At 40.0% G+C, this 23,259-nt stretch overlaps 1 protein-coding gene across 7 annotated transcripts in view; it reads right to left on the reverse strand.

Moving 5' to 3' along the window:
- The window catches only part of ST3GAL3 (ST3 beta-galactoside alpha-2,3-sialyltransferase 3), a 190,842-nt gene that overhangs the window by 143,875 nt on the left and 23,708 nt on the right, over positions 1 to 23,259 (reverse strand). For 2 of the 7 annotated variants that reach the window (XM_064455274.1, XM_064455271.1), the window contains exons 3-4: positions 9,397 to 9,444; positions 7,275 to 7,430 (exon numbers count right to left, since the gene is read on the reverse strand). The exons of 2 other annotated variants lie outside the window; for them this stretch is intronic. In XM_064455274.1, coding sequence (XP_064311344.1) covers positions 7,275 to 7,430; positions 9,397 to 9,444 — 204 coding nt within the window. The remainder of the gene's footprint in view (positions 1 to 7,274; positions 7,431 to 9,396; positions 9,445 to 23,259) is intronic. 3 more of the 7 variants (XM_064455272.1, XM_064455278.1, XM_064455275.1) reach the window with 2 other exon arrangements.

Raw genomic sequence — 23,259 nt, forward strand, 5'->3', positions numbered from 1 at the left:
ATTGCAGAACATGTGTGCACTTGGTATTGGCACATAATATCTGTTCTCTGCCAGCACCCACATGCCACCCACCATCCCCATTAGAAATGCACCTGTGCATCTCTCCTCCGCCTTCCACATACTGACAGTTGTTTCCCCCATGTGCTGCTTTCCTCATAACATTCTCCCAGTTTATTCGTCCTACAAAAAGTTATTTCCTGTCCAACGTTACCTCCTCCGCATGTAGGATCATGCAGTTTCCGTTGTGGGAAAAACAACATGCCTTCAAAAACAACACCCGTACTGAGCAAACAGTAACAGGTTGTTTGTTTTTATTAGTGTGTTGTTTTGTTGTTTGGGGTTTTTTTAAATCTACAGCCACTGACCAACCTGTCATCAGTCTTACCCCATTCAAGTTAACGTCCCCTTCTTCCCAACAGGAAACAGAGGAAGAAGAAATGCAATAAGAGATACATCACCTCATAACTACATCATCATCTTGGGCTTTCTACTAACTCAGCACTTTGAGCTTTGCAACCAAAGCACCAGAAAACACACACACGAAGTGCCACAGATTACATGCCTCCACTGCAACATTTCATAAGATTTACCTTCTGTTTGTCACATGCATTTCACCTTCCCTAGGTTTAAAGTGGCTACTTTTGATGTTCATTGACAATTATTAACAGAGGTATAAAGTAATCTTGCAACTATCTCGCAACAGGCACTTTCAAAAAAAAAAGTATGAAGTATAACAAAACAAAATAACATTTCTTGTTTCAAGCTAGAAGCACAGCTGTGTTCTCAATTTTCAGTAGGGTGTAAATTATTCTTTCACGCTGTAACATCAAACCTTCCTCTCACTGACTGGCGAAACATGCTAACTACTGCAGGCAGAGAAATGCTGCTTTCACCAAGGACCTTCTCACTCGCTGGGACTTCTGGAAGTCACAGCGTTACTATTGGCTTGGAAATGAATCTCTATTACATGCTGCTCCCCCAAGGAAGACACTAGGAGCCCCTAAATTACAGATTGAAAGTTAGCTTCTTTTTTAGCAAAAGTCAGAATTGTTACAGACTTCCAACATCATTTAGCTGCCTCACTACGAATACAGGGGCCAAAAGGCACTGCAACACACAACAGTGCAGCCCACATGTTGGCTGGAAGTAGTCTGGGTTCACAAAAGACAGATAAAACCCAAAAGACCTGGAGAAAGCCAAACACACACAAGCCCAGCTGCAGGAAAAGGCAATCCTTATCTGGAGTAATGTATTTCGTTTAAAACAAAATAAAACACAGACCCAGTAAATCAGAGACAAGTACAACTGAATCTAAAATACAGTATGGTCAGGGTGTGATGATTACAGGAGATGGACTGAGCTGATCACACAGCTCACTGCTAGCGAAAGGGGCAATCCCACTCCTCCCCTTTCCTCCCTTGAAAATACTGGCTGCAAGAGGCTGCCTCGGCACTCAGGTAACCTCACTGTGCCCTAATCTATAGGTTGCTTTCACCTCCCATCACCTTAGTTTAAAGCCTTACTCACCAAGTTAACCAGCTGATACACAAACACATTTATCTTTTTCATGCAGTGGGATAAAGAAGTGCTAGAACATTAGAGAAAATGGAATAAAACAGCTAGAAAGAACAAGGTAGAAATACTCCAGCATCTCCACCAAGAACTAGCTTGGACCAGCTGGCCACGTTAAGTGTGGTTTGATGTTGGCCTCCACCAACGTCACCCAAATGACCCCCATTAGGGTGTCTCTGCACTGAAGCACAACACAGAGCCACCAATGGGGTGGCTCTGGAGAACTCCCTTCAGATCAAACCAGGTTGGTAGGTCTGATCCATCAGGCCACATCTGACCCACCAACCTCCAGATAACATTTATATGGCTGTGTGGAACAGGAATTTTTTTTTTTTTTAGCCAAAAATTAGTAAAGGTAATAAAGAACTTACTTTGCATCCACTAGAAGAACGTAATGGAAGAACCTGAACAAGGCTTTACATTCTCAGCCCAGAAGAGACTGAAAGACCCATGAGGGATAAAAGCAAGAGTATTAGAAGAGAGCAAGGCAATCTAAGGACCATACTCACTTGTGCTAGGAACCTACAGATCCCAGCTGACAATGTGGTACAGTAGTGTACAGAAGCACAGAAAAGAATGAATGCAGGAAATGAAGTTTCATCATGCCCCAAAAGAACAAGAGGTCTTCTTAGGTCAGAAATAAAATGCATTTCTCCTTTTCCAGGAAGATCGGAATTGAATAAGAATCTAATAACTGACAACAATTTCACAATAAAGCATGTAATTAGGATTATACGAACAGAAGTACAGCCAAGCATAGCAATTTCTATAAATGATGCAAATCCTGTGCCAAATTCAACGCTGGCATTAGCATGGAAATTTCTCCCAAGTATCCAACAGAAATCCAGCTACCAGGCAGCAAGTGAGAAACGTGTTGTCTAATGTCTGTAAACTCCACAGAGACCACCCAAAAAGCCATAAAGCACAGTGTACAATATCTATCAAGTTTTCAAATTGCATTTTGCATCTGTAGCCAATATAGCCATATACAAGCAAAATCTTCCCCTTATGCTACTAATCTGAAATCAACAGTCCAGGAATTAACTTGGCACATTGGTTTTATCCTTACAAACTACCCATCACTGATTTCAATGACGACTCGAGTACTATTCCTTTAGCAGTTAGCTACTTAGAAGCACAGTACAAATAATTTTGCCCACAGAAATGGAAAATTATTTTAAACCTATTTTAAAAGATGGGCTATATACAGTTCTAGTTCTCTGTGTTTAACTGGTAATTCCAAGTACAGGAGGGAAGGCAGAAGGTTCCATTTTAGCTATTTTATTCAAAATGTTTGTTTGTCAGAGAACTCAGTATGACACTCAAGAGACAGAAGTCCTATCAAGAAAGCTCAGACCACCCTGATACACTTCATCCTGCCCAGTACCATTTTGTCTGCAGAACAGAGGCTCCAACTGAGCTAAGCGTTGGTCCCTGTTCACATGCAAGTTCTACATCTGTGGCAAAGGCCAGGTAAAATTACTTACGCTGCAATGCAAAAAGGTCAAACACCTCACATTCACCTTGGACTAAGAAAACACATATGGACAGTTATAAAAGTTTGGCTGATGTAAAGCAGTTCTGCTAGAACTCAAAGAGACAAGAAAGAATTAATGAAAAAAGTCATGTGCAATGGATCAACTGAAAAGGACAAAAGAAAAGTTTTCTTCCAGGGTTAAAAAAATACCACTCAGGATTACTGAGCAACAATGAAAGTACTGGACAAACAAGGACTTAATGCTGAATCCTTTCCTTAGGATTTTCACTTCAAGCTCTTCAGTGATAGAACTTACTGTTGAAAGCATTTTTTTCCTGAGGCTATTTAAATAACAGGGGGTGGAAGATTGCAAAGCCAGGTTCAGAAGGGGTAGAGCTACAGCCACCTGGGCTTCTCAGCCCTGTCCTGCATGGACTACAAGCATGTCTATGTTCCAGTTTCCTCCTCACCCCCATTTACTCTTTTGCATACAAGTTGAACAGCCTTTTTCTCCAGGTTGTCAAAGTGTCATCAGGGAGAACCCTGAGTATACTGATAAGACAAAGCCCAGTCCTTGGTGCTTCTCCCTGCTCTGTAAAAATACAGAGAAGCAGAACTGACACCTGTAAAAGTCACTGCTTAGCCCTCGCAGCTGAGTACTAAAAGCATGCCTCGCCAATCTAAGTCAGCGTAGAACTATGCGCCCATTTGACATTTCTACCATGTGTGTAAAAAAAGTAATTCTTCAACAACTTTTAATGTAGCCTCACTTAGGCTTCCTTTTTTTTCCTGGGGAGCACTAGAACTTCCTTAACAATACTACTCCTTCACCAAAAATTGGAATTTCACATCTATTAAAAATGTTTATAGACTGTGCAAACTGATCTAATGACACCAGTCCTGCTGCACCAAGCTCAATATTCATTTTCCAGATACTGCACCTGATGAAAACAGCCATATTTGATGGACATGGATATACCAAGCAGTATCAGCACAATTGTAATACAAACCTGTGAGTTCAAAGTGGCGAAGGGAGAAATCTGTCTCCAGTCAAACTCCTGCGTGCCCTGGTGATACCTAAAATCATGAGGATGCTACTTATTGTTTCAGGTTTAGCAGCAAAAGGTCTTTATTTCCAGCTCTATACCTTCAAGGTGGGTCATCTGTCCCCTGCCCAGTTCCTCAATGGGGCTTCCAAAGACATCTGGCCCAAGGAAAGGAAAGCAATATACCAGAAGGGTCTCCTTCATTAGATACTGCAACTACATTTTTCATCCCCCAGGCACAGAAAGAACAAAAAAGTAATCTCTTGCTGATAGTGCTGTATGGGTCATCCATCAGGAAGGTCTTTTGCCTGCTTATCTTACCTCCAAAATAGCTATAGTAAAACAAAAGAGGTTGTTTGAGCATATTATATTTTTTAAAGCCCTGATTACCTTAACATAGACTATATAACTCCTTACAATTTTTTTTCCTACTAAAACTACAGCAACCTTCAACAGTAGAAAGGCAACTAGCTGCTTTAATCTGAAAGAAAGTCTTATGAAAGATTCCACTAGGAAGATGAAAAATTTCCTATGAACTGCATATGCCCTTTTTCTTTTCCCAGGGAGTCATCTCTCTAAAGCCAGGCTGCACCTTTTGTTAAATAAACAGTTGTTTCATTTACTACCACATATCCAGTTGGCTAATGGAGTTAATGCTGCCCTACTGAATCTTTCAACATATTCTTTACCTTAGAAATTGTATCGTATTTCCTAATAAAAGTCATGAACAATATTAACAAAACAGTAAACTATCTTGGCTTTTAGTGACTTACAGGATGTACTGACTTGATGCAGAGAGATGCCACATGATAGAGATGATAGAGAAAAATCCCATTTAAATAGTTTTATTTCAGGGGATTCTTTACACCACATCTTGGCATTTGCACCTCAACTCATTCACAGCTGTATTTTCAACTGGAGGAGTAGAGCATTAATAATACAACAGGTGATGATACTGAACATACTGGCAAAGTCACATAAGGACTATGCAACCGATACATGACAGTCATTGGCAAAGATTCAAGCAGCTCCCACAGTCTACAGCTCAAAGAAACAGAAAATGAATTAAAACTTCATTAATAAAAAAATGAAAACGGAAAAGCATTTTTGCAGAATAAAGCCACTAAAACCAGCAGAAAAAATACAAGCTTTCCATTTATTTTCTACTTTACAGGAATGCAGAAAAATGCAGCATAAGTTCACCTCTCCTTTCCCATCACTACCATGTAGTGTTATGACAGTCAGAAATGCAATTGGGGGGGGAACCCCAACTCAAAAAAACCCAACACACTGGAACCACATCAGCTCCAAACATAAATAAAAATTTATTTCTGAACATCTACCACAGCCTCACAAATCCTATTAATTAACATAATACCTATATTAATTACCACTAACCTAGAAATCTGGGAAAGACCAGAGTTGTCAAAGTGGCCACTCATACTACCAGATTCTCATCGAGAAAGCCAAAGAACAGCAAGCATCTTCTGCAAGTCACCAATGTTTTTCTCTCATGCTGTTGGTATTCTACCAATTTGATACCTGATAGTTTCAGCTGTATTCCTATACCTGGCCTCCATCCATACCACCCTCCCTCCAAAACATAGGAACGTACCCACCAAATTCACTCTGGAGGGCTATTTAGGAGAACAGACGCAGGGCTCTTCTCATCCTTCACAAAATGGTTATCTGAGCATCTTCAGGAGCTGAAGGAAACTTTCCTTCATAGTTCTCACAGCTTCTCCCAAGATGGTTAAGGACTTTAACATAAGGAATTACTAAGAGCAAACTCCTAAATAAGCACGGATTTAAACTCTCAGATGATTACTCCACTAACATTGTGAACTCAGCATCTGGAAGCATAGTCTTATATGTGGGCTTTCACAAGCACATGAGCCGCCACAGACATGCTACTCTATACCAAATTTTAAAAGCACCATTTTCTTTGCATAAACCTTATCAAAGGTTCAGGTGACTTAAGTATTAACTTGAAAAGAAAAAAGCAACAACAAACTTAAAATAGTCAAACAGTTTGAGTAAGACCAAATAACACTTGGTTGCTCGAGATATTAGAACTCTTGTCTTTTAAGCCTGCAGTGAGAACAACTGCTATACAACTGGCGGCCAGCACTGCAGTCAAACACGTCTGACAGTGTAAGCCTACAGCCATAAGGTATTCGAACCTCAGTATTTCCAGCAAGCACATTAGCAGATGGGAATGCAACCGCACATTCAATGCACTCCTATCCTAATGAGGCTTAGAGAAGAAAAAATTAACTTGCTCTCAGACTCAGGAGGTAAGAAGTCTTGAACAAAAATAGCAGGGGTATAAATCTGACTTTCAAGGTCCAATATTTGATTTGGTAGCAACAAAGTAAAACAAAACAACTAGAGAGGGAAGAAAAGGGGGGAAAAAAGAAGTACTAGCTGTCTGTGGCAAGCAAATGAAATCTAGGTCTCCTCAAACACCCTGGGTCCTGCTTAATGTTACCCAAGTTCAGAGCATGGCACTCTCATTTCAGAAATGGTTTCAGCTGAAACACTGGCCTAGACATCACATCAAACCTTTGCCGCTCAAACTGTCTTTCAAGAGAAGGGGGCAGCTGTGATGAGAATCACAATAATACCTGGACTTACGAAGGCTGCACCACAGTGTGAACCTCAGACAGTTTGGTCTCACTCCAAGCATATTTATTTGATTCTTGTGTCCTCTAGGCTAATAATCTTCTATGAAGCAGTACTTTAAGGCTCCATAGCCAGATGATCTTCTGAACACTCAGTTCATCAAGTTCATCCAGAATAACCTAGAGTATCATTAATCTGAGATGCATAAGGACTGATTTCCAGCCTCCCTGAAAACAGAGATTTGCATGCAGGGCAAAGAGTTAAGGGGAAAACCAAGATAAGGACAAGCAGGCAATTCAAATAATATATAGAAGCAGCAACAAGACATTGCTCTTCACACAGCATGATTAACAGTTACAAAAGAGCAATTCTAAGAAGCCGTTTAATATGAAAATATAAGTCAGTGAGTACTAGTTTTAAGGAGCATGAAATCTTAACAGGGAGACTATTATTCACAGCTGTTTAATTCTGACTAATAAAGGAAAAGGTATATGTATTTTTATGTTTCAAAGTATGTAACTTGAGTCCCTTCTTACCCCAACCTGAAACATCACCTACTAGGAATGGCTGGGCCTGGAGCTGCCATTGTTTCTTGGGGTTCTTTCTGGGCTCTGTCTTTTCCTGGGTCTGCAGCAAGGTGAGATGGGATGGACAGCGGAAGCACAATAGCCACAGTTTTTCTCTCTCTCCTTCCTGTTCAACAAGGAAAGCTATCCCTCAGTTGGACAGACATCACACATCTTGACATCTTATTACACATATCAGTTCAGAGCAAGTTAAAGTTTGTAGCACAGTCAATGCAAAGTACTTAAATACAAAAGCAATAAACATAGCACTCTCTTGGACATTTCTGAGTCTCCCTTCTCAATTTTTCTCTTCACATTTCTTCAATGAAAATTTCAATCTTGTTGCAGTGGAAGAGTTTACAAAAGATCAAATTTTACTGTCTTACTCCTAACCAATCCAAGCTTGGGTTGCAGTATATAAGCAGAACAAAGACCAGTGCTTTTAAGACAGACCCAGACAGTCTGTTGGCTTACATTGGCTTGTCTCCCATCCTCCATATTAACAGAACTCCAAAAGATACAGAGCAACTGAAATATTTTTCATAATTAAGTTTAGCACCCTATTGGTAGTATTGTAACACAACATTTATGACTAACTCCGTAGATACCCTGCACTGGAAGCTATCCACAGCGTTAACTGTTTTCACATCACTTAGAAACCAAAATAATATTAGGAAAAACAACCACCCATAATAGGTAGTATTTAAAAATTTTACTCCAGGACAAATTTTGGTCTTAGCTGTACCAACATCAATCCAGCATAACACCGGTGTAGATATGCTGATTCAGACATACTCAGCTGTAATAAAAATATTTCCCTGAATTTTTCTCACAGATTTCGTACCTCAAACCTTTACAGCTTCCTCCCTACTTCCGCAGGCTAAAGAAACCATCACCCAATACAGGAGGCAGCAGGCAACAACACACCTTGGTTACAACTGATATTAATTAGTAGAAGGGAGTTTATAGAGGGTCTCTTCCCCCATAAATACAACTATCTATCCGCTCTGCACTCAGCACTCTAGAGATACTCCCACATCAGACCATGCACCCACAATAGATCCATTTCTAGAGAGAAGTTTTAGAGAAGATGCAGGGAGAGAACAAAGCATTTGGGGTGCTGTAAACAAAGCAAGTTACTACCACTAGCTCGGGGGTTAGTAAATTGGAAATCTGTGTTCAAGCTTTGCTGTTAGTGTCAGGCAGCAGGCTCTCTTTCAAACTGTGCAGGCAGAAGACAGGTGCTATGTTGGAAGGCAGCATGTTCCCCCTATCAACCTAAGAGGAAAGGCTAGTAAGCAAGATAAAATACAAAACCTTCACTTGGATTGTTTTTCTTTTCTGCAAGACAGTAAATACCCCCCATCTTTTAAGTATTATGGGGTTTTAAGTCATAAGAGTAATTCTTAGCCTTTCCCTTGCACTTCAGATATTGTTACACATATATTGTAAAACTAAATTTCATCTAGTATCATGCTCACTATGGTGTGCCTTGGCTACAGCTCGCATATTACACATAGCCAAGTGGATAGTTACAGGTTTCATGAAGTGCCTCCAACACAAAAGAATTTTTGATTTCTGGTTCAGAATGTCGTGCTCAGGTTCCAAAGGAAATTAGATTGGGCAGGATTTGCCCTGGGGTTCGATAATGCTGGTCAATCTCCACCCAAAAAAGGTTTCTAGCCCTATTTGTTTAGCTATGACTCTTTCACCTTCTCCTTCCTGGAAGCATTCCTGATGGCTTCCCCCAAATAACTCAACTGTTTGTTTAGCTGAGAAACTCTCCTAGTAGCATGAAACAGTTTTTCTTCAGCTGGTGGGCAACATCATCTTAAGGCCTTTCACATGAGAAAAGAAACACAAACCGCATCACTAACACATGTAACATGTCCAGGTCATCTGCCTTGCTGGGTAATGGAAGGGGTCCCACATGATAATCCTTGTGTCGCACTAAGAACAACTACGCTTACGAAAGGACCTATTTACCCACTTTGGCTAGACGATTGATTCCCACAAGTCTGAATGACCTGCCTCCCAACATGGCTACCATGTCCAATTAAGTAGAAGCCTTGTCATGAGGTGGGAGATAGAGAAGAAGGCAATGTTGTACCTGAGCCTATTGTATGTCCAACGGAGTCAAAGGAAAGAACCACTGAATCTGTAACACAAGAGTACAAGTTCATTTTCCCCTTTTTCTTAGCACCATTTCTTGCTGTAACATTTTCTTGTTATTTTGCTTAAATAACTCCTTATGCTCCCTTCCACCAGGGAGCAGAACAACTTCTTCACCAGCCAGACAAAAATAACAGGCATCTAGCAAAGGCAGAACGCTGGCACATACAACAAATCACAACGTCATTACCCAACAAAGTAGCTACAAATTTACTGAAAATAATTTCATTTTATGCCTAATAAGCTTGGTTGACCTTACCAAAACTGCATCATATGCTTTTGACTGCTAGGTTGGAAAGCTTTTTCTTATCAAATATATTATCAACATTTTGTCCCCACGTAGGTGACTCCCCTGTTACAATCAGCTCTTCCTTGACACTGTTTGCTAAGCCAAGTATTTTGTGCTTCTTGCAGTTCTCGCCATGTTTTCCACATCTTTACTCACACTAGTGGCTCCCCAGCTGAATGCATTTCAATTTATCAGTACCCTTCACCTTTGTACTACATGCAGCACACGTGCCAAGTATCAAGAAAATATAACCTCTCTACATGATGCCCTTTTATTTTGCCACCTGGGAATCACAACAGTGCTTTTATCCATGATTGCAATGACAACTCTTGCTCACCAATTAATGCCTGATACTTCTAGTCACTGTTTCATACTATAGGGCAAGCTTTGCTTCAATTGTGGTTTACAGTTGCTAGTTTTTATACATGCAACTTGACATTTGGCCATGTAGAAACCCACATTGCCTGCTTGCACTTAGCTCACCCCATGATCCAGACCCCTTTAGTACTCATTAATTTTCCTCACATACCACTCTCCCAGTCTAGAACCAGTTTGCAAAATTTATCAGTAATAATTTGGTATCCTGTTCCAAGTGGAGCTGCAATATGGTACCCATGCTCAATGGTGGTGGGGTTTTTTCCAGCTTTACTCTTACTTAAGACAAACCAACTACCTATTTTGGTAGTAAGCCTTCTGGTTTGCCATCCACTTTGATGCCAATCCCAATGGAAAAAGAAAGTCTACTGAATTCTACGCCGCCACCAGTGGAGCAGAATTGGGCCCAGAACTTAAAGACAACCTGTCAATGGGGAAAACACAGCAAAGAACAAACCACCATGATGATTAATAATTTTATGGAATGAGAAGATTTAAACTGACACAGCAATAGCAGAACTGCCTTTCACCTTCAGCTGAATGAATAGGTTGAATCCCTTAAAGTTTCTTTTTGTAACTTAGGCCTCAGGTGTGACCAGCTGAAAAGAGGTTAAGCTCCTGCTGCACCACCCTACATTTGGCCAGGCCACAGTCACAGACATTGACAATTACCACATTTCCGCTGACAATAACTTGACATAGGACCAAGCCCTTGGCTTTTCTATACTGTACACCATCCTCAGGCTTATTTTCCAGTTCTTACAAATTCAATAAGAGAGTGCTAATTTTAAAAATAAACATAGTAAAACTTTTCATTTAACTGGACTTAAAACAATTTTAAAAAGCAGGTCTGTGCTGTCCCAAATCCAACATTATGGCAGTAACATTAAAAAAAATAAAAAAGAAAGATATTACTAGTCTCAAAACTTATTCCAATAAAAATAAAAACCCATCTGGACTTAACAACTGTATTTCCTCTTTTGGGAATAAAATTCAGACATCTTGATATTATTCTAAATAGCAAGAAGTTTAATTCATTTTAACTGCATTAAATTCATCTGCCATAAATTAATTCTGAAGTATCTCTGTGGGGTTCTACTTTCAAAAAACTGTTGAGATCTTTATCAACATAAAGAATTGCTTTGTAGTTAATGCCAAATTTAAATGTTGTTCATTTTCCTACAATATATTTTGCATTCAAACACTGTGCATGAAATATTAGGAGTTGTCTAAGAATGGCTGAAAAGCATTGCAAGCACCAAATTAATACCATTATTGCAGACCACAAAAAATAGTATACTGTTTCATTCCCTTAACTGAGAACATTATCTTCCTCGTATAAACAAAAAAATTACAAGCAGAGTAAGCATGTAAGCTCCCTTTTCCAATCCGGCCCTCTATGTGGCTATTAGTTTCACAGTTTCAACATCAAATTCACTGTGAATAACCTGTAGTCAATTCCCCCTCTGCCCCTGCAAGTAATTTCACAAGCCATGGATCTTTATTAAAACAATGTGTTTATTTCTGGCATTAACACTTCAAAAGGGAAGAAGCTATAAACTTAAAGACAGCTGAGAAGATAATCATGTATCACCTTTCTTCCACCCAAACAGCTATCCACATTCAGCCAAATTCAGAGCTACAGGTTATTTTTGTCAGAAGTTGATGGAGATAAGCATTTCTTTGAGGCAAGGCAGATTTATTTGCAAATATACCAAGTCCTGCTTCCACAAACCTAAGAAAATTTTCTAGCTTCAAATCTCTTCTAGTCATTGCTCAGTTCAAAATCCTCCCAGCTTTCTAGACTTTTTTTTGTAGAGAAAGTGGCTGCTCAGTCTGTGCCCAGTGCCTCCCCCCAAACCCCTGAGTCTGCTCAGTCTTTCAAAAGTAATCTTCGAAGGCTCTATCTTTCAAAACTTAATAAGACGCGAAGTAAAACATACCCACTTACATAGCCCCTTGCTTTAGGGTGCCAAGAAGTGTTTATGTCTGAAGGAGCAGACCCTAACCTTTCAGCCACCTACTTCCATAAAACAGCTGAAATGTTTTTTTTCCTGCCTTCTTAACTGAAGAGCAGCCTTTATATGCCTAAATCATGAAACCTGACACTCAATAACTTGCCAATATGTACAGCTTAAGGCTGCACACACCACAATGCCAGCCTTTTACATCTGTTTTCATGTTAGCTACAACCATTTTTTTCAGTGGCTACAGCAGTTTAAAAAAAGAAAAAAACCCACAAGATACAGCAAAATCCAAATGCAATTCTGGACCTGATCCAATCCATCAGAAGAAGCAGATAGCAGAAACACTCACTTATTTAGAAGCACTCACTGCCAGGAATAACAATGCCTGAGACCTCACCAGCCAGGCTGCAAAGTTGCTTTGGGTCTCTCTGTGTCAACTTTGGGTCAAAGTTGCATTGGGACCTATGCTCTGGGTCATTTCCCCCTCCCACCCACCATCCAACTAGAGGATCAAAATTTGGACTAACACACGAATCTGCTCCATCATCACGCAGAAAACAGTGCTGTCCGGGGCTACCTGAATGTGCTTCATCACAGCTGTTTTGGAGTGTGGAGGAGTGCTCTGTGAGACCCCTCTTCCAGGACAGCTCACTGCTATGGAACACACACAAGGATCCCACTTGGTTCAGGAACCAGGAGGCCAAAGATAGATTGTGCACAGAGACTCAATGCTGCTCTGGGAACAAATTTAAACTCTGTTCTAACGATGCTCCATACTGGACACTGACCTTCGCTTGAACTGGATTCGCACAGTTCTGTCCTGAAGTAAAAAATCCTGCAAACCGGAGGTGGCTACATTTGTTGCTGCACTTATCTGTAAGCCACCCAGGGATGAGGACTGATTACATTTCAAGGCAAGGAAGGGATGCACTTCAAGTGTTGCTGAGCCCTTATCTCTTCACACACACACACCCCTTCCCACTCCAGTGTTCCCCATCTTAGGTCTCCCGCAAATCCTTTCTCCTGTTTGTTTTGTTAACCACAAGCTTTTTCAGGGCCAGGATAACTCTGCACCACACTCCCCTGTCCCCAACACAGACAAATTAAATTACTCATCTTGTTGCATATATTATGTGTCGAGATATATTGTCTCTCTCGAGATGCGTGGAAATAGCTCTTAAAACCCGATTGTGTCAAGTTCCTGAAATCATGTAAGAGCAAATACATGGACCAACTTCCAATGCAAATACTGTCCTTGCTTTGATTTCATCAGTGATAAAAATGCAATATACAAACTGAAAACAAGCAGTGGTAACAAAGAATGAGAACAGCAAATATAATCCACATTTAATCAAAAACTGTATATGACCTGTATGTTTATCTAAGTGCTGTTTCAGAATTTCAGTTAAGACTTTTACACTAAGTCCCTCTGAGAGGTCACTAACTTTCTTTGCTTTTTACAGGTTCTCCCTGCAAGGATTTGCACGTGTTCGCTCACCCTATTGAAAAAGAAGCTGAACTAATAACTTCTCTTATCCTTTTTCTCTTTTTTTTATTTTTAAGAAAAAAAAAGCCACACCACCCCAGACTTTAGCAATAAACTAACTTCCCCAGGAAAGAAAAAAAAAAAAAAATCAGTAAAAAAATTATTGTGTGCTGCTTTGGAAGTGGTCCTGAAAAACCACAAACCATCAGTCTCACAGGAGTTATAAGAGTTTAATAATAAAGGCTTAACACAGCCTCAATACCATACACCATTACAGTAATATGCTCCACAGACCAAGCCAAACAGGGAATACAATAATATATCGCAACATAAGGCTATAATTTGGCACATCCTTACAGAGAGACTCAAGCTCTGAGGTCTGCATTGCTTTCTTGTATGCAATGATCACCATGAAGTTTCTCATTCCATACTCCTGCTCTCCAGATACTCCAATAGACTCCTACAGAACAGCAACCTATATTTAATAACATTTAATGTAATTTCTACCTCCAGAGCTTGATCAGAGACCATATATCCTGCAGAGCTCCATGACCTGGACTAGGGATGGCAACTGCAATAACAACATTAAAACAGTAAAATTTTCATTCAGAGTCAGAATGAAAAGAAAGATTTTAGGTGCTGCTTTTTTACTGCAGAATTAGGGGACCATCCATAAAGAAAAGGGTCTGTCGTTCAGCTGTCTCCCTTTTTCAGCCGAGTACTGAAATGGATAGGATCAAACACCCCAACAGCCATTAGATTTTATTTTCTGAGATCTCAATATTCTATAACATGGCATATACCAGAGAAGGAACACTTAATGCACAAACTCCTCATAATTTTGTGACAAAAAGGCCAGTACTAGCAAAAACTATTCCTGTGTTTCATCTAGTCAGAAAACAAACCTTGCAAAAGCAATGCCACTCTCAGAAAACATGCTACTGTCAAGATTCATTTGGCAGTAAGATCTGTCTTGGACCATCCCCTGCCCCGAAGGAAAAATATTTGGAAACACACACACTCTTTATCATGACTACACAACATTCTGGATAATTCTTATATCCAAGGAATTGAAGGGAACTAAATAATTTCAGTTCTATTTCATAGAGATCTCGCTTAGATGCCTAAAGCACGAACACCCTTCCTCAGATTTGTAAAACATAAGAACAGCTGCCTGCACTTATAAATTACATGACAGGGCAACCTGCACTTCCTAATGCTTTGTTTTATTTGTTGAATACAGATTTAGGGAAGGGCTAAGTAATTTATTCAGTCTAACAATAAATGCCTAGTTTGTTAAGTATCCTACTTTTGCATTAACATTGTGTTCCCCCCTACTGCTTGGTTTATTCCACTTTATTAAGCTCTTTCTTCCGCAGTACAACTGATTTTCCTACTTCTCCACCTTTTTCTGACCACAGTGAGATAGCTCTGTGTTAAGAGCACTGGTCACTACAAGAACATCTTCTGTACCACAGCTTCAAGGATGCTCTGAGTTACTCACATTCTTTATTCAAAACTCAAGGCATTAATTATGACATCCCTTATGCACCACTTCACACAGCATCAGTGAAGGTCAAAGAAAACACATAAGACCACCCTTACCAGTAATCTCAGCCCCTACATACATTCTCTGTGAAAAACCATCAATAGTGTTCCCATGCTTAGACACCATAAGAAGTTACAATTTCAAGTGTATTGCTTGAGCAGCCTTATTCTAACATTTTCAATATCTAAGAGGAGAAATATATAAAGATGACACACGCAGAGCACAGGCACACTTCCTAATCACAGATGTGCAAGCTAACAGCAGTAAATACAGACTGCAAGTTTTGGCAAGCAAACCGTATAAGAGTTTCGGTCCAGTGCTGTCTGCAGCTGATAGGAGACCCAGGTTCAAAGTTCAAACTTATTCCCTTTATGGGAAGGGAATAGTCACAGGACACATCTTCAGCAACAGGAAACATCTGATTGTAAAGAACACTTCCAATAAGCTCTGCATTTTTTACTTTTATAAACTGTCTTAAAACAAGGCTGCATACAGTATTTCTGTTGCACTGAATTTGAATGCCTGTCCTGTGTGCCACCTGGCTATATTTGTGTCAGTGTGGAGATGTGGGAACAGGCTGGTGCTTGTTTCACATAATGTACCTGTGGGGGAAGCTTCACCCTCATTTGAGGATGTGTATCGTTGTGTAATATCATAAGAATGGAAAAGTTTCATTCTGATCTAAATATTAATTCACTTATGCAGTGCACAAAGTTGAAAAGTTTCTGCATTGTTGCTCTAGCCAGTATTACATAAATGAGGGTAGTATTTGAAGAGATGCTAACTTTTTAAGCATCCAGTACTAGAGTAAGCCACACAGGTTCTCTCTCTCCATTTCTGTGACTGACCCAGCAACACACCCTTTTTATTGACAGATGACTTCACAGCCAAGCTTACAGTTGAACCCAAAATTCCCTGGCCATCCACTCTGCACAGACGTCAGATCCCTTTTTGTTTCAGCCCAGAGCCAGCCAGTTTCCACACCAAGAAACCAGACACAGAGCGATGCGATGAGGCTCACGCACAGGCTCTGCCCCAGGGAAAGCAGACACAGCCGGTTCAGAGCTCGCCTCTGCAATCTCACCGCCAAACTAACGCACACCCAATATGGGTAATCTTGCTGTAACCTGTGCAACCCCAAAAAAGTCCTTTGATGAAATTCTCATCTGTAAAAATAAACAATCTGGTGTTTTCCAAAGACCCTTAAAGAAAAGGTTTGAGAGCTAAGAATGGATATAGCAAAGTATTATCACTTATCTCAATAATTTTATGTGGCATCAGGTTCTACTGGTTACTTTGTAAACTGCAAAGTAATTTTCTATCAGCTCTCAATTTCCTGTCATTTAATTGAAACAACTCTCTTAGCGATACAGAACTTGAAAGATGTAGTAATTTTTTTTTTAACTGGTTTTTATGAATTTCATGGAACCTAACCAACTTTTACACTGTCTGTTGTGTGCATTGCATCTTTCCCATCAGGACGTTCGTAATGAGGTGGCAAATTAACTAGGCAAGAAACAACACTCGTGTTCCGAACAGATGTATTTTTAAAATGTTCTGAGCATGCCAATTTTCTTTATTCTACAGTGAATGAACTGAATGAAAAGATGTGGCGTCCTGTGCCAGCTGGCAAATGCTTCAGAAGGATATTACATTGCTATTGTCTTCAGCAGTGCCTGAACAACCGTCTGGTAGCAGGAAGGGCTAACATGTTTCGCTCGTAAGATCATAATTTATTTGGATCGACTACGTAACTTCGCAGTGCCATGACCAACAGAACTCTGGGTACAAGGACAACATAATGCTTCACTCCGAGTGTCCAGTGTGCGTAGCTCCTCAGTGTCCATCACAGCTCCCTATTCAAGGGGAAGGCCAACAGCACCTTATGTTGCTCTTTCCAGAAGAAATGGACAAACAGTCCCCAAATGCAAAGGAGAAGGGGAGATCAAGGCGCTGCAGAATTTTGATGAAAATATACTTAGCTTTGAGGAACATAACTGTAGAGAAGGTACAGATCTACCACATAGTCACAAACAGGCCAAACTGTACCAATAAAGCTGGTATCTGAGAGGTTTTTCTCCTGACAGAAAGAAATCCCAATTAATTGACAGAATTAATCCCAAGCAGATTCTCAGTATTTTAAGGAGCTCATGCCATCCTAAGCCAAGTCTCATATTTTGGTTTCAATTATTATTGTAGCGCTAAGTCATATACTCAAATTCCATAGCAGAACATGCAATAAATTATAGAACAGTAAAAATTCTCTCTTCTAACCTTACAATCCATGTGGCGAGACAGAAAATGAATATTGGCAGTTGGGGAGTTACACAAGAAGAAATGTGACAACGTAGGTCAGTAAGATAGCACCAGCTCAGTTCAGGAACATTGCATCAGTGGTTGTACCAGTCTAATCAAATCAATACGAAGTAAAACCATATTTTGTTTCTGAATAGAAGATTCACTCTTTTCATCAAGAAATACAGTATTTATGCACTCAGATGTAAAGCACTTGCTTTAGGTTCAGACTACGTATCATCTGAATGTGTATCTCCAGCTAATACTTCAAAATTATTAATTCTTTAATATATTTATTTTAAAAGGGTCACTACTGGTGTTTCCTAGATAATCTCAGTAACAAAAACACGCTGCCTCTGTCTTTGAAATTAACAGCAAAGATGTACATTGGCTATATCAGGAGGCACAGGCGAAACTGTATTTAAGGCTCACCTGTGTATGACTGTTGGATCTAATGGTTAGGAATATTTAGAGGACAGACCAATTTAACCACTGACATGGCTTAATACAGAAAACTACTGAATCAACAGTAAACCTCCTTATTCTGTGTGGAATGTGTCTAATGATTATTAGTATAGCCATCATTTAGTTCAAACAGAAACACTGGTCAGGAGGGTTACAGATCACAACTGTTTGGGGTTTTTTGTTTTTTTTTTAATTAAAGCACCTAACCCCACTCGTATGGACAAACCATTGAAAATACTCCAATACATCTTTTGCAAACTAAAGGCCACGCTCAGCATTTTGATGATGCAAAACAGATGTAAACAAAAATAATTTGTTTGCTGGATGCTTTCAAACAAACTTCAAAAGGTGCAAATTGTTCTTAAAAGTAACTTTATCCTAATGTTATTTACATATTTCCATCATCAGAAAAATATAAATAGCACATATCCTTCGGTTTTCTTGGTTAGCGCTCATGCATGTAATTTTCACGTAAGTTTTGGAATACCAAGCAATTTCCATATAAAATCCCTCAAAAGCTTCAAACATTATTACTCTTTACTACATGCTAGCAGCTTTAAACTACAAATACAGCAAAATACCCTTAAATTTGTCCTTTAAAAAGTTCTGTTTCAAATTAGAGACAAATATACTAAAATTTCTTGATTAGGTTATTGCACAGCACTGGCACAAGGAAAATTAATTCTGTACCTTCATAGTGCAAAGAGAATATATATTGTTACCTTAGGTATAAAAATACAAAGCATTCATAATTAGAAGTAAATTGCTTTACTCTTGTAGTATTTTTATTAAATATGGACATGGGGTTTTTAACCTTAAAGCAGTGCAAGAACTGTATTTGTGACAACCATCAGAGGTCTGGAAGGCTGCTGCACATTATCTTTGTTTTACATAAAGATACCTGCACGCAGTTAATGACAATTAGAACAACTATTTTAATAGCCTGGTCCTGATTTTATGCCTACTGGAGCCATTCAACCATTTTTCTTCTCCCTCTCTTGAGTACGGAAATCATCTTCTCTGTGTTCCATCAGGAAACTCACATTCTTGAGTTTGTTTGAAAATGATCTACTACTTATGATATTAAGCCAGTGGTCAAAAGCCTCCCAAAACCTTGAAGTACACAACATCTGGCGCAGCTGCCAAAATAACTGCCAACAAGTTCATATATACAGCTTTACAGTGACACTTCTCATCTCTCCTGTGTCTGCCCAGAACACAAACAAATGACAGGAAGGAGTAAGGTACAAGAAAAGTGTACAAGCATAAAACATCTCCTGAATTCAAGTGCTTTATAGGCATCTTCCTAGAAAATGGCAACATTCTACTTCCTTTTGCATTATAAGGACCCAGACCATTTATTAACATGAAGGGTGACACTGAACAGAGTCTGTTGGATCCATTTCCAACTCATGTTTTTTGCAGTTTGGGGCCAGAGGGAAGTCTGGGGGGTTTTTGTTTGATTTTTAACAGTATCACCACAACTCACTTCAAAATCTGAAGAGGTTTCTGGCCCACTAGATCCTAAAAACTCATTAAGTTTCTAAAACATGCACCAAAATTTGGATTTGAGAGGTCCTGCACAGTACATGTTTTATAGGTAGTAAATATATAGAGAGGTACCAAGCATATGTTCTTTCAAAGTCAAATGTCTTCAAAAGCAGCTTGTTTGCATTCGGCTTTGTCTTCACCTTCCAGCCACACTAAGGGGTCTACAAAGGCCATTACATCTATGCAAGAGCTTGGTTTAGGACGATGCAAAACATTGACACATGCAAATCTGAAATAAAGATGTTCCAGAAGTCATCTGTGCATCCTACAAGGATGCCAAAACCAAATGTTATTTTGTTCCCAGAGTATCTGCTTGACTATGAAAGTTCCCACACTTGGAGGAAAAAACAAACAAAAGTCCCCAAAACAAAAAAACAAAACCAGAGTAACTCTGAGCAGTGTGTATAGATTCTCATTCCCTTTTTTTTTTTTTTTGCAGAAGTGTTTGAAGAAAAAAAAATAAGGTTCATCAAAACATATAAAAAATAACCCTGAGATGGACTAAATTCTGTCAGCAGCACCTCATTTCCATGTTCAGGACAATGACCAGGCTCATCTGCTGTACTGCATCCAAAAAACTTGGGTGACCCTATTTGGGAGAGCTACAAAGTCTCTTTTGCATGTTCGCAACAAGTGAACAAAATAGATAACACTATTATTATAGTATACTGGAAAAATATTAAAGGAAAGAAACCAAATTTTACAAGTTTGGTAGAAAGGTAATTATTGCTGCAACTCCTCTTGTTTAGTCACACACATACACATTTTTCTCAGATCTGCCACAATGTAATGTGCAGTGATCTACACTGATCAGTTACACCTCTGGCACACCCATATAAGCTTTTCTCTTTCGAGCAGTCACACAGACTTTCAGAGGACTCGAAGGGCCTGGCGGGGAGGACCCCACACCAAAACAAGCAAAAAAACCCAACCCATCCCAAAAACAGAAAGCAAAAGCCAACCCAGATCAATGGACTACCTTAATCAAAATACCAAGGCAAGGGAACAGCTCGCTTAAAACCAGTAATCCAGCATCCAGCAGTACCAGCATCATTGAAACATCAAATGGTTTTGAGAAGATCACATGAAACTGCCAACTCTATTTCACCAAAAGCTAGAACTTCAGAAATTGAGAGCTGCCACAAGCCACTCTCATTCTTCAATTAATTCAATTAAATTAATTCAATTTCCACAAAGAAAACCCACTCTGCAACAGACCCCATTCCTTATTAGCATTTCCAGCCACCTGCTGAAGTATGCTCCCAGCCAGGATTTCACAGGCTCACTGGGATTCACAAATTTTAGAGTTTCACCATTTCTGGATTACTCCCCTAGCAGAACTTCTTATAAAAGGCAACAGTCATTTTATTAACCTTACTCTAAAACAGCTGCCTCATCTAACACAACATCATTTAACTGGCAAAAAAACCCAACAGCTTGATGTTGGCAGATCTGGGTTCAGTTCAGAAATGGAAAATGGCCTCCTCTTGGTTTGTGACAAGCCATCAAAGTAGGCAACTTTTTGGCCATAAGTTTGACTGTGAAATTGCCTGCACAACAGATGACAGGGAAAGAGAGGAGAGGATTAAGTGAAGGGAGACAGCAACGAGTAGAGCATTCTACAAATAAAGAATATTGCAGACGCCCAAGACACCAGTTCACAAAACACAAAGGACTGCTGGTCATGGAGAGAAAGCAAACTATGTTCTAAACGGCTTAAGCTGTTGGCTTTTATAGCCAGGTTTTGGTTGTGGGGGAAGGAGTTCTTCTGGTTTTGTGAGGTGTTTAAACTTTAATAAAATACCATATTTCTCAGGCTGGATAACCTTGACATTCTTTCTAAACCATACTAAAACAAACAAACATGCCCACTTACTCTCCCAAACCAAATCAAGTAATGGTGACACTAACCATAATAGATGCTATTCATCGCGATACACAAACGCGAGCATCTCAAGGCCAAGGAATCCATATGGAGAAATGCGAGCCAAAAGCAGGATTTAGGGCCAACTTCAAAATTGCACATATGGAAGAGAACTGCAACCACCTTAAGATCCTCACTGCATCCAAGCAGGCAGTTATCACCAGCCCTAGGCCCACAGACACTTGAGAGAAGGAAATGAGATTTATCAGTTGCAGCAGACCACTTTCCCACAGCTGGTTTTAATTAAGCTAATTTGGTGGTAGTGACTAACAGCAAGCAGAGCTTTCTCAAATCACTTTGCAAGTATTTTTGCCAGCACTTCTCCATCTGTGCTGACCAGGAATACTGGATACTAACTAGGATGTTACTCTGCAATTCTGTCCGAGGTGCAGCATTTAAGAGTGGTGTTCCACTCCCCCTAAGTACCAGCTGGTACAGCCACCGCTTACAGGTAACCAACCAGGTGTGGGGAGAAGATGCAGAACTTGAAGAAAGGTACTGAACAAATTCCACTGAGAAAAACACTCCTAAAAAGGCAGCTGGATCACTTGCCAGAATCCCCTTATACCTTTACCATACCCATGCTACATGAAACTTATTAATGACCATGAGGATACTGAACAGACTTTGGAGCTGTAAGAAAGAGAACAGCCTATATAACTCCTATGCTAGTTGTGCAGTCAGCTATTCTAGGCCAGTTTTTCTTTTGTGGATACATAGAGGATAGGATAGCTTTACCACAAAGAAATGCTTTGACTTACACCATGATCTCGGAACAATCCAGGGCATGGCTAGACCGTGCATATTTAATCCCCATTTTCAGGCACCCATAAGGGGATGGACATGGGTCTAGCAGGAAAGTCATTTTAATGATATCTAACTAGATGGAAGTTTTTCTAAGGTAAATCTGTGTCCAGCAGTCAGAATCAGAGAGACTAATGGCAACTGTACCAGCATTGGTACCAAAGACTGACACACACAAGGAAAAGATTAATCAGTAAATGTAAGTTAAGAACATACCAAAAGAAAGTACAGCTTGCTGCAGGAAAAGTTAACACTTACCCAGACCTGACTTTTCTGGTGAACCTCAGGTATGAATTTCAGAAATAAAAAACTCTAGTTCAGATTCAAATGTGACCTAGCCAGCTCACTACAAACGCAGGCTGAGGTATTAACACTACTGATGCTCAAGCCAGCAAAGTCACAGAACCAAGGCCTTAAGTCACAACCAAGGCAAAGGAAACAATGCAAATTGCAGGATCATAAGTCTGGGCTTGAGGAGAGCAGAATTCAGCCTATTCAGGAACTTACTTCAGAGAAACCCATAGGATATGGGCCTGGAGAGAAGACAGGCACAGGAGAGTTGGTTGATTTTGAAGGATGTCCTCCTCCAAGCACAAGAATCATCCAGCCCAACATGCAGGAAATCAAGCAAAGGCACCAGGAGACCTGTACTAGAGACCTTTAAACATAAAAAGAATGCATACAAGAGGTGGGAGCAGGGTGAGGTGAGCTAGGACAAATACAGAGACACTGCCCTAGAGTGCAAAGACAGGCTTAGGAAGGTCAAAGCCTGTCAGGAGTTGAAAATGGTGAGGGACATGAAGGACAACAAGAAGCACTTCTACAGGTAATTTAGCAGCAAAAGAAAGCCTAGGGAAAATGTGGGCCTCCTCCTGATAAAAAAAAAAAAAACATGGAAAAGGCCTGGAGAAGGGGGCAGACAGATCTCATGAAGTTCGCCAAAGGGAAACACAAAGTCCGGAATTCAGAGGAATAGTTCTATGCCATAGGTTGCCATCCAGCCTGTACTGGAAAACAGCTTTGCAGAGAGGGACCCAAGAGTCCTGGTGGAGCAGCTGAACTGAGCCAGCAATGTGCCCTGGTGGCAAAGGTGGCC

Source organism: Phalacrocorax carbo, chromosome 6 (assembly GCF_963921805.1).
Source record: "Phalacrocorax carbo chromosome 6, bPhaCar2.1, whole genome shotgun sequence".
NCBI classification, from domain to species: domain Eukaryota; kingdom Metazoa; phylum Chordata; class Aves; order Suliformes; family Phalacrocoracidae; genus Phalacrocorax; species Phalacrocorax carbo.